The 18,424-nt window shown below is 38.3% G+C and overlaps 1 protein-coding gene across 1 annotated transcript in view; it reads left to right on the top strand.

The window, feature by feature from the left end:
- The window catches only part of LOC108891882 (gamma-aminobutyric acid receptor subunit gamma-3), an 83,843-nt gene that overhangs the window by 35,870 nt on the left and 29,549 nt on the right, over positions 1–18,424 (top strand). The window contains exons 4-5 of the mRNA XM_018689222.2: positions 15,775–15,866; positions 16,327–16,458. Coding sequence (XP_018544738.1) covers positions 15,775–15,866; positions 16,327–16,458 — 224 coding nt within the window. The remainder of the gene's footprint in view (positions 1–15,774; positions 15,867–16,326; positions 16,459–18,424) is intronic.

An 18,424-nucleotide genomic window follows, 5' to 3' on the forward strand; every position in this document is an offset into this window, starting at 1 on the left:
CAAGCTGCTGTCTGTATGACCAAAGATCCTTTTTTAGGGAAGAAGCTCCACTCAAACTCTAACACCACTGCACAATTACTAGTGTAGTTCCAACATCTCCATGTCACATTCTCTCACTCTCCTAACATGTCAGTTCAAATTCGTCTGTAGAGTAGAAAGGGATTGATACATCCAGTACAGACAGCCATCTACATTAGTCCAGATAAATGTGTTTACATGAATAATCTTTGAAGAGATGTCATCCCGAGCCAAGAGAAAACGTCCCTGTTTGACAGATGCAATATTTCAAAGCTGCTGTGTGTGTGTGTGTGTGTGTGTGTGTCTCGGCTGTGAGATTTTACAGTCTGTGTTTTTGGTCTGAGATAAAGGAGCAGTCTATACGTGCACACATTCTGGCTGTGTGTGCGCAGACTGTATTTGTGCCTTTTATTGTTTTGAATGATAAACCCACTGAAGTACAAGTTCTGTGTGAGTGATTCCAGACACTGTTTTCTGCCTGTTTTCCCTCCTCTTTGATCACTTCTGCTTATTGAGATTCGTCTATTTATTTATTTATCTATTTCCCTACTTTCATTTTGTGCTGCTGGTGCAGGCTCTGCTGATGAAGACATTTTCATTTATTATTTTCACAAATCCTTACTCATCCAGGTTCCAGATCAAGGTCGTCCTCAGCAAAGACAAGCTAACCAAATTAGCCAATGCTTGAGTCCCCGACATATCGACAATGAACACATTTATCATTCTATAATGAAAAGAAAAAGAAAGACAAAGAGAAGGGACAGTGAGTCAGAGATGGAGAGGACAGATTATTATTCTCATTGGCACGCCATCAATCTAGCACAGCCCTCAGTCTTCTTGGCACACGGATCCTGCATCTATTAGTCAGCATGCACATTTTAAAGATGTTATTAGTAACCCAAAACACGGAGCAGGTCACAGTAATACAGCACAGCCATGCTTTTGATTTGCTTTGATCGAGTGCTGTCACTTCATGGGGCATTTTTATTTTGTTTACAGTTTTCTCCAAATGGTGAACAAGAAATCAACACTGTAATTATTGTGACAGTCTCTTTTGTGGCTGTGTTGGGGATTGGGACAACAGCAGCATGAGAACAAGTTGTTTTTATTTAAAAAAAAGATATGTTTTTTTTTTCTTGATAATGCTGCAACATTAAGCTTTTTGTTGTCTGTATTCACTGATGGCAATCTTTTGTCCAGACTGAAATATTTCAATAATTATTGGTTGGACTGCCATGAAATTTTGCACAGGCATTTACTGTGCACAGAAGATTAATTGTATTACCATCATCAGTTTGTTTGGCATGTCATTAAAGGTGCTATATGTCAGGGTTTTTTTCCCACTACAGCCAGTGTTGACTTTATATAACAGGAGGTTAGAAAATGCCCTGTGGGCAGTGCTACTTCTTCTTCCTCTGATGTTGGACTGAGAGCAGACTGAGACGACTCACTGTCACAAAGTGACAGTTACCGGACGGGAGAGCCAGGGCTAGCTGGCTAGCATGCTAACTTCGGTACAAGAAAAGAGATAATAGAAATATAGGCAAAACAAGAGTTAACATTGGTGTTGCCTTCCACTGCTGGAGACAGCTCTTGGCGAGTGCAGGAATGAAGAATCCCTAAAACTATTGCAGAAATGTTTTTACACTGCAATGAGGTGGAGCGTTAGTGTGTTGAATGTCAAAATGAAATGGAAACACACAGCAAATTAATCATGATGTAGGAAAAAAAATGAGGTTTGACTGGCATTCTTCATTCTTCTGCAGCACCTGACTGGAGAATTACTGCCACAAACTGTTTATCTCTATGAACAAATTCCTAATATTTGTATATAACCTTGGATATATACAAATTGTGCTACATATGGATGGAAACTATGTTAACAGTACATACATTAGCTTTTAGCTCAAAGCACTAATGTTCCCTGGTACAGTCTCACAGGGTGGCTAACATGGTTGTAGACTTCTTTTTCCTATCAATTTATTTCTAAGATTGTTGCAAAATTAAGCTTTTATCCTCTTGGTAACTGAAAATTACTAGTATATGTACATTGATTCATAGGTTGCTGAACTGACAGGAGGTGAAATTAAAATCTTGGCTTGATGATGAAGAAAAAAAAAAAAACACTATTAGAGCAAAAATATCTCACAGTTCCAAAGTAATATGATTGTAAAGGAAAGTCTCTCCATTTCTTTTTTTTTTTTTTGACCAGAGACCAAAGCAACTGAATTTATTCTATATGTTTCACTCTTGAGTTACAAGCTCTTCTCTGAATGCAGACATTTCCTGGATCTAATTTTGCTAGATAGATTGAACTCCTGGAGTCTCAATCAGTGGTGATGGGATGCTTTATATCCTGCAGCTCCACTTGTGTGATTAAGGTTGATAAAACAGGTGTGTTTTTGCATAAAATCTATCTTAATGCCACTTTAAAATACATGTCAAAGCCAGTTAGTGCATGTTAATGGTAACTAGTTGAAAAACTGGGTGTAAATATGAATGGGAGAGTCTGAAAACACGGAGGGGGTAAAGTGTAGTGCATGCTGGACCCTTGACCTGATTCTCATGTCTATTCTTGTTTAATTTATCCCCTGTAATTTTGGCTTCCCAACAAACTGACTAAACCTGTGTGTGCACTTAAACCTTTTCAGAATGAAAGAAAGTGTGCACCCTCAGAACAACAGCAACAGGGTCTCACTGAATAATTGAGTCCATCGAGATTGAAGGACATCCTGACCCTCCACTCTGAAAAGACAGATGAAGCTATTTTTGCACAGGGACACTTACTTACAAGGAACACAAACAAGCACACGCACTGATTCACCAAAACAGAAACACACACACACACACACACACACACTTGTATGACTATTTGTCTATCTATTATGTGTAAATACACATGTATGCACACACATGCAGGCAACACACATCAAAGGCTACATCCCTCTTCAGAGGAGAGTCTTAAACTTGAAAAGGATCATTGCGTTTCCCTCCCTCTGCTTTTCCTTTCATTTCTGTCCAATATTTGCTGCTCAATTTTGCTTTATGCACTGTTGATAATGTTTGTAAATCTGTTACGGGATACTTAGCGAGTCATAGTGGTAAAGAATCAGTTTGATTCCAGGGTGGAGATGCATTTAACATCAGTGGATTGGTTTTAATCTTCATTTATCCAGGAAATCACAATAAGATCTTGTATTTGTGCCCAGAAAAAAACTGCAAAAACTGAAGCTAAAGATAAACTGTGTACAATGATGAGGCTGCTAAAGGATTTTCACTTTGTTTGTCATTTGTAAATGGTTCCAAACTGATATGAATCTGTTATATTATGACTTTCATTTTTGTATATTTCTGTTGTGAGGCCTAACTTTTTTACATCAACAGTATGTAACTTTTCCTACTATATTTTTGTTATATTTTGTTAAACTATATTGAAAACATATCTTAATGTGGAGGTGCTGTCAAAGGCCTCTGTGAGCCATTCTTATATCTGCTTATAACTATCAAAAGTTTAGATAAACATCTCGTGGAAGGACTTAAAGGTGCTAGAGGTACATTTTTTGTCTGCCGCTAGATAGGTAATGTTAGCATTAATAGCTGTTTACTCAGATGTTTTGAGGAAACATTGGTGGAGCTACACCAATCATAACTCTTTTTTTGTGTATGTTTCTATCATCTCTTTTCTTCTCCTGAATTTGTCGCATCTTGTAATACCATTTTGCGATAGTGAATTACTGTAGAGTCCAGTCTGCCCTCAGTCCAACATGAAGGGATGAAGAAGTAGCCCTGCCCAGAGAGTGTACCATAACCTCTTGTCTTGTAAACACAACAATGGTTAAAGCTCTTGGTAAATAAACAGTTAAAGCTAATGTTGGCTATGTAGCTCTAACAGAAAACCTAATGTATCACCAGCAAAGTCTTATCTTGCATTTGGTTGAGGTAGAGTAAATGTGAACTACTCTATATACTGTTGGGTAGTTTAATGAAAACTTTCCATTTCATGTAGACATCTTTGTATATAATTACATCTAATAAACCATCTTTTCCTAAAACAAACGAAAAAGAAATATGTCAGTCAATGAGATAAGAATGCCCTTTTCAATTTCATTTGTTTAAAAGATGTTACAGAAAAGGAGTGTCTGGAGCTTGAAACAACAGCAAAAGCAGCAGGCTGGCTACACTAGAATTATTAAAAATTTAACTTTGTTTTAGAAAAAAATTGAAACAAAGGAATCTGCCTTGAAAATAGGTTGGAATATTCTTACTGCACTGTCAGACTATTTCACTTTTTTAACGTATGTAAAACTTTAATGACTCAATTACAAACTACAGTGACATTATAAGAAGGAGATTATGTGCATTGAATAGTATTATGTTTTAAAAGCAGATAAGAAATGTGATGTAGACGTATAAAGCAGAAAAACTAGAGCTTATTATATAAATGATCTTCTAGATAATCTTAATAACTCCTTGAACTTAATGAGGCTGAGATCTGGTTATATAAAACGAGTGTAAAAACAGGTACAATATGTTCTGCCCATGTTTATGCAGGTTCTACTGGTCGCAGAAGGGGGTTGATTCAGGTTGATTACTTGATACCTTGTTCCGGCATATATATTCAATAAAAGGTATATGCAAAGTGATAAACATAACTACAAGTATAGGGCCAACTGTGAACAAGCTAAACAAAGCACAGACACTTTCTTAATCAGTTCGCCTCAAGTCCTCAGACACTGTAATCATTTTAACATCACTGAGAGAATAAATCAATTCAGGACACAATGACAAGGAGTTTCAAGATGGGTAAAGACGTCCATGTATTTATGTAATGATACTCTACACACAGAAGAACTATAATATGTGACACTCAGGACTCACTTAAAGGTCCTTAAATTTCTGCTCTGAATATTCTGATCTAGTCTGTGCTTACTGGAAAATAAAGAACTCAGTTATAGGGTTTTGAGAATCAATCCAGATAAACATTGCTTTACTGTCCATCAATCCAACCACAGAAGACTGCCCTCTCCATTGAGCTTTGACTAGGTTTAACAGTATAGTTGCATGAGAAATGCTAAGCGTGCAGTTGATATGACTCTGAACAAAAGAACAACTCAGGCAGACAATTCTTTGTAGACTTATACGGCAGAGAAATTTGTGCTTTCTCCAGATGTCAAACGTCACTTTAAAGTGCCTTTTAATGTAGTCTCAGTGCGTGGGTTGTGCATGTGAAAGTGTATGCGCTCAGACTCGTGTTTTTTCCAGCTTTTCTGTGCTTGACCTTCATTGGTGTGACTCATTTAGGTGCTGGGAGAGTGAGGCTGAAAATTCATAAGAAAAGGTTATCTGATTGCAGTGCAGAAGGTCGCCCTTCTTTGCCTCTTCCACCAAGACAACATTAAGACGGCTTCATGAGTTAATTCAGAAAAATGAAACGGCATTCACTGTGCTTAATTACATTCTCTGAGGTGGATGAGAAACCTCTGTGGCCTGATAACAGTCGGAATGAAATTTAAAAAGATTTTTTTCTTACACAACTGTCACATGTGACCTTTTTAAAAGGGTGACACCTGTTCAAACTAGAGTGCACTCAGACAAGTCAAACCTCCGCCAATATTGCTCCACTTGTTACACCAATTTTTTGAGCTTGCAAACACACCTTTAGGATTTGAAATAAAATCTTTTTCTGTTGTATGCTTGTTTCATAGAAACCCCTGGTATACAGCCTGATGACACCAAATGGCATACAGCTTTTTAGGACCCACCTGGTCTCTAGCTGAACTGGGAAGGGGTTAAGGGTCATTTTAAGTAATTTCATGTGTATCACTTTTTTGCTCTTCATCAGTTGTCATTTTATGACATTTAGTTTCTACTGACTAACCCTCTAAACCCCACAATCAGCTAACCATCTCACTACCATTTCAATAAGCTGTGTTGTCAGTAAAGGTTTGGTTGTATGCCATCTCTTCACATGGAAGTCTATGGGGACTAAACAGTGTTAACCCCTTAGCCCACCTCCCAACCCCTAACCCTAATTCTGCAAGCAACCAGGTGGGTGCTAAGAGCTTCAATGACACACAAAAAGCTTCAAAAGCATTGACATGACAGGTGAAATGTCCTTATATGTGCTATTTATATGCCATCCCATGAAATCATGTTAGCAAATATGTGCTGTGAATTTACAGCTGCAATCTGTGAGTGAAGACAAAATCATAGACCTACTCTGTTTCCTGGAAATTACATTTATATGCATCTAAACAGCAACAGCAAATACATTTGGAGGATATGTAATTGTAGCTGACTGTTACACAAGGGACAGGGATTTGCAACCAGAGTCCTGCCTGTGGTTAGGTTCCAGTGACAAAAGCACTCAAGTTAGATGTAAATAAACCCAGTGTGGCTGAAGTCACTGTCAACTTTTTTCTGTATTAAACCATACCACAGTCTTTCCCTATCCTTAACCAAGATCTGTGAGAGCCGAAACATAACCATTAAAAAGTTGACTAGTGAAAACAAACAATAATGGTGGCATCATGACTCCACAGTATTTACTTATGATCATGACTCCATGTTGGAAAGTTAAAAGTAAAAGAACATCATAGCTAAGATCCTTAGGAATGCCTATGTCATTGATGCATTAAGAGATATTACAAACTGATAGAACAAGATGCTCAAAATTCATGTACAAGGAAGAAAAGGGACAGGGCAGCTTAGAGTGGAGGTGGAGGGGGAGGTGCAGCTGATGTTTCACTAGAATACTGCAGTAAATACCACCAAATACATTATACAAATGTCTTATCAAAAGACATAACAGTACTATTGCAGCCTGCAGTGGTTTTATAACACAGTCGGCACATATACATTAATAATTGTGGCTTTATGTATGCACTTCTAGATAACATCTCTCTGAATATAGTATTTCTGTAGTGCAACTACATAAAATTTTGAGATTTTTGTAGAATAAAGGTAAAGACAAATTTCTTTTTACACTATTTTCACACATGGTCCTCAGAAGCAGAGAAATAGTGGTCCCTGTATGTAGTGAGGTAGAAAGTAAAGGTGTAGAGGTTGGGTGTGTAGGTAGTCTGATCTGTCTATAGGTAACCTGTTTGCATCCTGTCAGACCTGCAATTGATATTTACCTCTTTATGAACCTAAACCATGATCTTCCTCTATCCCTAACCAAGTGTTTTAAGATGCTTTCACATGTTATCTGTTTGCTTTGGCTCAAATGCCAGTTTGGTGTGGTTCATTTAGGTTAGTGTGAAAGCTGATGACTGAACTCTTATGCAACTGGCCTAGGATCTGAAAAGGAGTGGACTCTGGTGCAGTTTGTTTGGAGAGTGAAAGCAAATCAGACCAACAGACAGACAACTAATATTAAACATTATTATTAGAACTAGGATTAAGTATCTATCATTAAATCTGCTGACTGTGAACTGCCAAGGACGCAATCTGTGTAGAAAGCTTATACAGTACATTTATGCCAGGCTTTAATCCTTAAATCCAGATTCTTTATTATTTGTTAGATGGTAACCATGGTGAGACATATGTGTGTCAATATGCGAATACTGGGATTTTCCTGGACCAGTCAGAAAGTGAAAGAATTCAAACAGAGGTGTGCTGAGCTTTTGCCCTGCTGTGATTTTTGGCAGTTCCCATTAAAAGGTGAGTTAAATGCCAGTGATACCAAAATCACTACGCTTTCTCCTGCTTCTACCTGTTTGTCATTATTCATAAAAAAGGTTTAGGTGCTGTCTTGACTGATAATGCTACAATCAGTTATTTTGTCATGAACTCTTTGCAACACCAGAGAAAATAATAAGGCTCAAGTGCAAGTTCAACATAACCTGCTGTCAGTCACCAGAATTTGATTTCCTCACATGGATCCTGATGACGTGCTGATGACGCAGAATGACATCAACTGTCTGATCAGTGCGTTACCTGTGAGTCCAGAAGCTTTCAGCTTTTAGTTTGTCAGGGTGAACTTTAATCAGACCGGAACGAAAGGCAAGAAGACGTCTTTTCTTATCCTTTTTTTCCTGGTATCTCTCCCTAACCTTATCTGGTTGCCATGGTGAGATATTATAGAAAGCGCCAATTTTTAAACACTGGCACTGGACGTTAAAAAGCAATGAATGTAATCCAGGGTATTTCAGAATCGCTCAGTTTTACGATTCTTGTGGAATATGTGTACACTGAAGGATGCTCCCCAATGAATCTAAGCTGGAGTGAGCAGTGAAAGCATTAAAAATCCCTCCGGGGTTTTGCAGTAAAGAGCCCAACAGATACATAAAATGCAACAAGGCAAGAGATGCCATCGTCATGTATGATAATAAGTACAAAGAACAGGTGGAGCTGGGTGTACATATCAATCATTGGAGCCTGTATACAGCATGTAGCAGGTGGAACAAAGCATGACCAGCTGCTGCAGGATTATGTGAGCATGAAATTATAAAGACTGACTCATGGTCTTGATTAAAAGTGACTGGTGACTTGTTTGAATAGGATTTTGACTCAAATGATATTGATTAGCTGACATAGCAATAACTGCAGTATCACTAAATCCTCTTCTGTCTTCTTCCTGCTCCTGCATGTCTTTCATGTTCATGATTGCCCCTCATCACTTTCCTTGCCCTTATTAGATTCCATTACCTTCTCCTGTTTCCTCTCTAATTTAATTCCTCTTCTTCCGCCTCCACTTGTTTTTTTTTTCTCTCAGAATCAATATATACAGAAATTTTGTGTTTGAAGTGGTACTCTTTTATCAGCATATAAATTAATGATGAGCCGTTTGTGTTTGATGGACTATTCCCAAAGCCTGGGAAAAAAGATCACTTTTTAAAACTGACTAAAAAAAAGCTGGAGGTATGAACACAGGTTTAAGGGCATTTTACTCTTTTGAGATAGATTAAGAAGAAGAGGTGCATGTTCTGCATTAAACCACTGCTGCTGCTGATATTAGTTTTGTTACTTCTGTTCTGACTGCATTTTATTTTATTAAGACAATTTTGTTGACAAAAACATTAGCATGAACAGCTGTTTGCTTACCAAAAGCTTCAACCATCATTGTGTTTTAAAGACAAAAGTTTAGAATAGGCCCTCTGGGTGGTACTATGAGACCAGATGGGCCGAGGCTAGATAGTTAGCATGCTAACTTCAGTTGAAGGGAAAAAGTGATCAAAATAAAAGCTTGACAAAAATTTGATGCTGAATTCACAATGTTTCTTCAGGACTGGTAAGTAAACAATGGTTATGCTAATGTTGGCTATGTAGTGGCGGCAAAACTTACATATAACGCCCTTAAAAATTGGTGAGATTAAATCAAGATCCTGCGTGAGGTGAAAGCAACAGGTACGTCAAAAATCACATCCCTTCTCAAAGTCATAACACAATTAGATTATTTGCATCCATATGTAATAATTCTGCAACTCAAACTGTACCACCACTGGAGTATACTACTGCCAGATCCACAGTACTGCTGCAACTACAACATCTAGTGAACCTCCTTGACTATTGTTATAACTGTTACCATTGCAAACAAAAGTAAATCATTTGTCTTAGAGTTGGACAAAGAAACACAGGTGTTGAGATTGTACCTCGGGCCAGAAGCTCAGTGAAGCACAGCTGACAGTTTACGTCATTTTCCATTTAGTGTTTCTTCCTTCTTCACAAACAGGCTTCAAGTAAAAAGCCAGGTATGCAAATGATTTCCTTTTGTTTCTTTCAAAGGTCTTTTTTATTTGATTCTTAGGAATGAACCAGACAAAAGCATGTTTATGAAATTAGCTCCAGACACACACACACCAAAGCAATCTTTAAAATGCCACTCATATCCGCCGGTACCGCACAGTTTTGTTTATTACACATGTGACAGAAGTTCATCATCACCCCTAAGCAGTGGTTGAATGGTCGTGTTTACCGTTATTTCTACTCATCACACACGAGGAGCATCACTGAGAGGCTGCCTGCAGGACAAAGCAACAGCAAAGCATTCTGGGGGAATGTGTTTATTTGTGGAGGAGGGGAGTGGCGATGTGGATGAGAGGGCTCTGAGAATAAAACTGAATATTTTAATATCATTCATGATGATGAAGTATCACCAGAGCCAGCACAGAGCTGGACACATGACTTGAAGAAGAACACTTCCCTATGTTAATCTTTTTTCTTCTTATTGCTGGATTGAAAATGTAGTCCAGCGACCAATTTTCCAAGGTCTGGGAGATATAAATATTTCACTTATAAATATTTATACCAACTATGCTGCATTCGGTTTCGCCTGAAGAAATACATTAGTCAGTGATCTGTGCTTAAGTTTGATATTCTCTTCACTGCAAAGCATAATATAATAAAGTGCAAGACAGAGTTTTAGAGCTCACTGGATTCTACTTGATCAGCAATGAAGCAGAGCAGAGTTTATATGAGTGAGTTGTAAGGGTCAAGTATTTGTGGCAGACTGGATTGACTTTTTGTCAATTCATTACAAAAACCGGCATAAGAGAAGAAAACCCATCACCCGTGGTGGAAGAAGTACTCAAATCCTGAACTAAAAGTAGCAAAATCACAGTGTACAAATACTCCATTACAATCAATAGTCCATTCAAGATTATTAAAGTATTTACAGTAAAAGTACTCATCAAGCTGCTTATTATTAGACATAAACCTTATGGACACAACAACTATAACATATTTGATAAGTTCCCTCAAGTCTAGGCCTGCTATTTTGAAAGCCATGTGGCTGTGCTGGGGAACAGAAATCGGCTTGGTTGAGTTCCCACTATAGCCTGTATCATGTTAACAAATACAGAGCTGGGGAACATCTCCTTAAGGTTCTCATTATGTGCTGGGGACCTTGTAACCTCTGCCACGATCCCATTATGTAGCATTTAAATCTGGGAAACACAGGAGCATGTGTTTTTTCTGTAAAAATGAATTAATAAATAATAAATTAATTTGTAGTTTTATTTACAGTTACTATTCTCCAAAACAAAACAAAGGTTAACCAAAGTTAAGGTGGTGCAAAAGCATCCAAAATGGAGCAATCTATTGTAGCTTATAAGCCTCGTTGCCCCTTTCATTTTTATTTAACCTCTGTCAGACAATCAACTGCTCCACAAAAGAGGAATGGTTTGCAGACAGTTATGAGACAGGAGTCGATGCTATGAACACATCTTTTGAATAAAATGTGTGAACTTTTTGTCCCATTAGTGACCAAGCTAATGAGCTAAATAACTTAAAATTAGCAAGCAGTTAGCAAGCTCATTATCTCAAAGAGCATGTTTCCCCCTTCACTACAACTCCATTTAATTAAAAGCCTGAGAACAGCAGAGTTAACAGAGCACAGTGAAAAAAGTTCAGGGATCCATTTCAAGTAACTATCACTAGTATTTTTATGGCTGGCTAGTGTTTGCAGTAGTTCACTTACTGTGTGAGCGTAGTCACTACATCATCAAGTCTCCAGAACTCTCCAGATTATGCAAACACATGCTGATTAATTTTACTGAGCTGCTCTCATTATCAGTATCAGTGAACAGTGATCAAAAAATTGTAAAATGGAGGCTGCTGGACATAACTGAAGACAGTCTTTCTGGTTGATCTAACTTTCACTGCTTTGTACTTAATAAGCTGTTTGCCAAGGCTGGATTACCAACTGGGCAAAGCGACAAAAAAAAGATGCATGATTGCATTCTTATGTGATCTGTAGCTCTGTCTTTCAGGGAAATACACTTAAGTATATTTGAGTAGTACAATGCAGTAAGCATCACACACACACACTCACAAAGAAAACAAACTATTTAAATTCTGTGGACTTTTCCCCCCGCTTTTCTACTTTTTCCTGCTCTCTACATGACCTCCCAACAGGTGATGAATGGTGGAATCAGGGGGAAACAATGAATGACTAATTTTAATTACTGATTTGAAAATGTTGATACTTGGGAACCCTGTCATTGCCAATTGAGAGACTTGTATTATTGAAAGTTTGTAGTCTCAAAGTTTCAGACAAAAACAACATTTCTGGCTCAATTAAAGATTTCAGTTAGGCTCCAGCAAAACACAGTGTTATAAGGAGAGTATATCTGCCCTCTTGGGAAACATGTTTTAGTACATGGCTGTAGAAAAAGTAGCTGAGCAATGTGTGTAATTGGTGAAGAGTGAGCAGCCTCCATGTAAAAATGATGAGGCTGGATAAGGAGGAAGCTATTTGTTCTGATGCTGTTCTAGTCGAGCTAATTAATTTCAGATAGATGTGCTTTGCTGTCAACATCCTGTGGCTTTAATAATGGATTCCATATTATCAGATTCTGACTGGTATTTGCATTCCCAAGAGAGAGGAGGGCCACATTTGTTGATTTGTGCCCAGATTGGCAACAGCAAGTTTATTTGCTGATATCTACTGTGTGCTGAAAGAAAATGACATCCTTTACAATCTCACTTGATAAGTCAAAATATATTGTAAGTGGTTACATATCATATATAGAGAGGGATTTAATGTGTAGTGCTACAGTTCTGCAAACGTCTTGCATGGAAGACAGTCATCTGTATCTTCACTGTCTTCCATGTTAGCAAATGTAATTCACAACCCACGTGAGAAGTGATTCATTTTTGATCATGTGAGGGTTTCCTAACGCTTCCTGTACCTATAGCCTGTTGTGTGAAACTTAGTTAAGCACAGGTAGTTTATCACATTCTGAATATTTTAAAACCTAAAATAAAATATTTATGCCCCAAATAATGAACTTGCAACTCCCAGACTTTTTACGTTGGATTTTCCCAGCAGAGAATATACAATGTAAGTCACCGCTGATTATCTCACTTGCAAGTCTTTGCCTCATTGTTTTTTGTCAATAGCCATGAGTAATGGACTCCTTTAACACCTTCATTTTCTGACTTTGAAATGGATCCCCAGGGGAATAATGCAAGCCTCCGTAGTTAATTTCTGTCCGATACCTCCAAACACTCGGCTTCATTGTTTTGCATAATGTCCATGAATAATGGACCTGCTTCCGTGCCTTGTCTTGTAGGTGTAGTCACCAAAAGGACCCAGTGGAAGCAGAAAATCCCATTTGGGGATTGCTGTGAGGGTTCATCTCCGCCAGGCGTAACATGTTGTGGTCTGCTGTTGCTGTCTGAATTATGGGCACATCACAGTCAGCGTGTGTCTCCCTATCATTATCCTCCAAAGGTCATGCAGGCCGACAGTAACAATGGGGATTCTGGTGACAGATGTATTAGGAAGGTCAGGTCTCGTCTGCCTGATTTTTGCAAAAGGGCAAAAAAGTCAGACCTTGAATGACAGTGAGCATGAAGTCGTGATGTTTGTGGTGAGTTATTGCATGTGTACTTCACTTACTTTAGTCTTATATGTGCTATGGTTGAAGGGCACTGGATTTAAAAATCCATGATATATTTGTTGGGTCACCTTACAAACTTTTGTGAAGGATGATTATGACAAAAGTGTAAAAATCTAAAAATGAAACTCTATCCTTAACAGAAAATCCTCCTGTAATTGCAAACTTGCCCCTTAAACCTAGATCAGCTTTTTGCCAAACAGGATCACTCAGAGACAGTCTTACATAATAGACTCTGGAATGCCAATATTTTTTCCAAAGAGTTCTCACTGTCTGACCTTATCATTGAAGTATCAGTCAGCCTTGTTTATATTCTACAGAGGATGTCCAGCTGATGTACTGACCTTCTGCTGGCCTTGTTGGAGGTCCTCAGAAGGAAAGCTGTGAACAGCTTGTCATTTCTAAAGTGTCTGCCTAAATGGTATTAAAATGTGTTTAATCTCTGGCCTGTTTTTGGTTTATCATACAGAGTAAACTATAATCAATCTTGTTTTCAAATATGATCTTTTTCTCCAAATAATAAATGGCACCCTGGAATATCTTTCTTCTTTACCTTATTGTTTTTTTATGTATTCAGGTCACCCTTGAAAATGGAATATCGATCTCAGTGGGACTTAATTTACCTGATTAACTAAAGGTTGATATATATCAGCAATTAAAAGTGGTGTTCCATATGGTAACCATAAAAACAACATTCAAAATACTTTTTTTTTCCTTATAGGGCAAATTGTGGCAGGCTGGTGTACAAACATTAAAACTTCAAATTATATGTAAATGTACTAAATTGTTCATAATGCATCCATCCATCAATTATCTATACCACTTAACCTTAAGGGTTGCGGAGAGGCTGGAGCCTATCCCAGCTAACATCAGGCGAGAGGCGCCCTGGACAGGTCGATAATGCAGTATATTTTTGCAAATCAACATCAGCATTAGTTCATTTGCATGGAATGAGTTATTATCTGAATGAAGAAATGTACTGTGTTATCATTTAGTTCTCTTGGCTCTGACCTGGTCACTCCCCACTCCCTGTCCTTACTTTTTTGTGGGGAGTGAGGGTAGATTGTGACCTTGTCTCTCTCCACTCTCCTGAGGCTCTGACTTTGTTGTTTATCATTGCTACACCCAGGAGAGTGGCCAGTGACAAGGTCGGTCTGGACTCACTACCAACTCTGTCAATCCCAGGGAGTGGGGCAATGACAATGACAACTTAATAACACAGGTTGATCACTGAGCCACTCTAAATGATTTAACTCCCAGGCTGAAAGTGAGTTCTACCCTCTTTATAACATCACAAAATGGATATACACCTTTTCATACATTTAATCGCTATTTTTAACCGCAACTGCAACCAGAATACTTTTATGTTAAGTACACAATATCACTTTACTAATATAAAAGCAATAGTGGCCATCAAGGTTAAAAGCTAAAATCTGGATAGGTGAGCTAATCAAAGAAAGTTTTGTAGCCAGCTGTCAGCAGAGCCCACATCTGTCCAAATTCAAGATAAATGCCATTAATTAAAGATTCAAACACAGTGAAGATCAATGAATGGTGCTCTTTGTCAGCTATATTTTGCTCAGTTATATTTAGACATTGTTTGGATGCAAGTTCTCTAGAGGAATGTGAAGGCTCCAGTCGTGGTCAATTTGACATTTGTGCTGAAACCAAAGTCTCTGAGTTGGATGGTCACATTAGTAACTTGTCACATCAGGCATTTAAATGCTCAATGGATTCTGGCTCTGACCAAATCAGCAACTGCAGTATAACCAATTAACCTCGGAGCAAACAGATCCCATACTGCATAACAATGTAAAAAAGACTTTTTCAGCCATTTCCCATTACTTTAATTGTATTTTAACCTATCTAACTAGGGTGGTGGATTAAAAAATGTACTCAACTTTGACACTGTGAGGAAACGACATGTATTCAAATCCACTTCTTTGACATATTGTGCATTAAAAGGAATAAATAAATATTAGAAATTGTTCACCACTTGACACACAGAGGTTCTTATAACAATGCCAGCAAGACTGACTTATTTTACCTGCTAAGTAAGGAAATTCTGAATCAACAAACCTATGCTAAAACTTCTCACAATTAGATGAGGGGGTCATTGCTGAGGTGAAAAAAAATGTGCTGAAGTAAACAATTTGTGAGATGGTGTAATTCAATTTCCATATCAAAAGCATAATGTGTATTTGAGTGTTTCCAGTGAGTCCTGTGCTGCTTTAGCATTTTCTTTGATGTGGACACATTGGTGTTCAAACAAACACATTATCAGCTCCTCCAGAAGGACTAGACCGAGACTGCATGGCTCACAGACTTCCAGCACATCTCTGTTCTGTCTCTATACTACTCTAAAAAGGGTTGTCAGATCAGTATATTGACTCTACTTTTCTCTCCCTAGGAGTACCAGATCGATATTATCTTTGCCCAGACTTGGGTGGACACCCGTCTGCAGTACAACAGCAGCAGCATGCGGATTCTAACCCTTAACAGGTACACTGGATTTACTGAAGATATAATGCAAATATACTGACAGCTTTATTTCAAATTCCCAAGTATGTCAGCTTTGCAGATGTAGCATCAATTCCTAGTTATTGATAATTACAGCATCTCCTATTCAACTATGTTTTTTAAATCAACTCTAATTCGAAGACTCTGCTGTGAGTGTCTTTCTTTCCACTGTAGCAACTATTGTTTCAACATTTTCATACTGTGAATATCTCATTTAAGAACAATATTCCCCTCTCTCTCGGGAAGAGGCCTGTAATTAATGGAACAAATTGATTGATGTGCTTTGTTTCCCCATGTTGCGCGGGTATTTCATTATGCTCTTATTGGGAAGTGGAGCTGCTTCATGCTTTTCAGAGAAATCTGAAGGAATTCAGCAGCAATCTTCTCTTACCCTCTGCTCCCTTTCACTCTGTATATTTTTGTCTGTCTCTTATTCAACCAGCAATATGGTCGGCTTGATCTGGCTGCCCGACACCATCTTTAGGAATTCCAAGACTGCCGACTCTCACTGGATAACGACGCCCAATCAGCTGCTCCGGATATGGAACAACGGAAAAATACTCTACACACTGAGGTAAAAACCTCCAGAACACATGAGAACACACAGTGCAGTCTGATGAAAGAGACAAAAGACTTTGTAGAAATCCAGTAGTGAAAGAGTGGCAGGCAGCACCTAAAGTAAGAATTTAATGTAGGAAAACATAAAAAAAACCTTTTCAAACTATATTACTGTTTTTGACCATCAATACCAAATACTGACAGTGACTGAAACCATATTCACAAGTACAGACACTCCAGAGTCTTTGAAAAATATGAACATGCCATTTGTTGAACATATAGAATCCAGATTTGGGCAAAAGAGACTAAGTGGTGAAAGCAACAATGCATGACCAGGCAAAGGTTGGTGGGTGACGGGGAAAATGAAGTTTGCAAACAGGTTCTGCTACATCGCATTATACTGACAGGTGTTTCTATAATTTTGTCCTCTACTCTATGTCATGAGGGAAGGCTAAAAAAAACAGGCGCAATTTAATAGACTTTCATCCATTTCCCATGGAACAATTGCAATCCATCTTGCAAATCAGATTCAAGTTCCTCCTGTCAGGAGGTAGTGGTAAAGCAAACGAAGCCAACTGAAAAAATGACACAGGAAAAACAACAATTGCACTTTAGCAATTAGGCTCCAAAAGTAGCAGTTTAGCTAGCTCACATTTATCCAGAAACTAACACAAATCTGTGCATGAATTATATTCATGAACGAGCGAGACAAACATTTTATCGTCTCGTTCACACCGCTCCCCCACACAGGCCATTCAGCAGCTGAACTAATCAGGGATCAGATAAACACCACAACAGCATACTACACCTTCTCTTCTGTATGATTATGTGTGCTGAAATCGCTGGAGCTGCTTTTTCCTGTTGCTTTAATGAAACAGGGAAAACTTGACTGTAATTTTAGTGCAACTTCGGTTTCCATTATCACAGGGGGCAGACCCTGTGAAAGCTATTTCCACAGACTGTTTACAGATGTAGTTACACTCTGGTAGGAGTAAGCATTATGTGTATGTATTCGAGAGACATCCAGCTAGAATGAATCAGATTTTAATCATCTTGAATGTTTATTAGATGCATTTACATGTACTGTTGCTTTTTTGATATTCACGCACAAGTGGCCCTGTGTAGTGGCCCTGTACCAACAGTCAACTTTGATTTCTTTTAGCTACTGTGATCTTTCCTGAAGTGTAACCAAGTAATTTTTAGTTCCTTTACCTAACTTGCCTAGCATTAACCAGAGTGGTGGCAGATCAGAAACCAGCTTTATAAATCATTTTTGGAACAGTGCTTTTTAAATTTTGGAAGACACAAACAAACAATGTCAACCTGCTGACAGGGGCACTCACAAAAAAATGATCTGTCATGGGTTGTTTTGGACAGCAACATGGCATAAAGCAGCAGAATACAAAGAATTTTGGCTTGGTTTATTTTTGCTTGTATACAAGCGCAAACAATTGAATATCTTAGCTTTTGCCTTGCTTTACCTTTAGCATAGAAGGATAAAAACTTTTCTTAACACGTGTCAACATGTCGTGCGTTTCTGCTCATTTTATTCTGTTCTTCCTGACAGCATCTCAGTGGTAGAGAAATGACACACGGGGGGAGGTTTGTGCGTGTGTGTGTGCATGGACATGACAAAATAACCCTGTGTCTGTGTCTACCAGAAAAAGAAAAAAAAAAAAAACAAACTCTGGATTCGAGTGGACAGGTCCTTTTTAAATTTGAGTGGCATCTGGGTTTATGAACCCTCAAGCTCTGACATGAGCTTTTTCTGTCTTGAGGATCCAATTTCACCTGCGTGTCCAGGATTTCAAACTAGACCTCGGCCAAATAGCAAATATCACGATGAGTGTTTGTTTTCAGCCCCCTTGGAGGACCAGATGTACAGCTCCTGCTGCATCAGGATAGCTCAGATTCTGTCATGAAGGGGTGAATAACTCGAATAAAAGTGTGCTAAAATGTAAGGTTCTTCTCTGAGCATTCAT

This window comes from Lates calcarifer, linkage group LG7_2 (assembly GCF_001640805.2).
Source record: "Lates calcarifer isolate ASB-BC8 linkage group LG7_2, TLL_Latcal_v3, whole genome shotgun sequence".
Taxonomy (NCBI): Eukaryota; Metazoa; Chordata; class Actinopteri; family Centropomidae; genus Lates; species Lates calcarifer.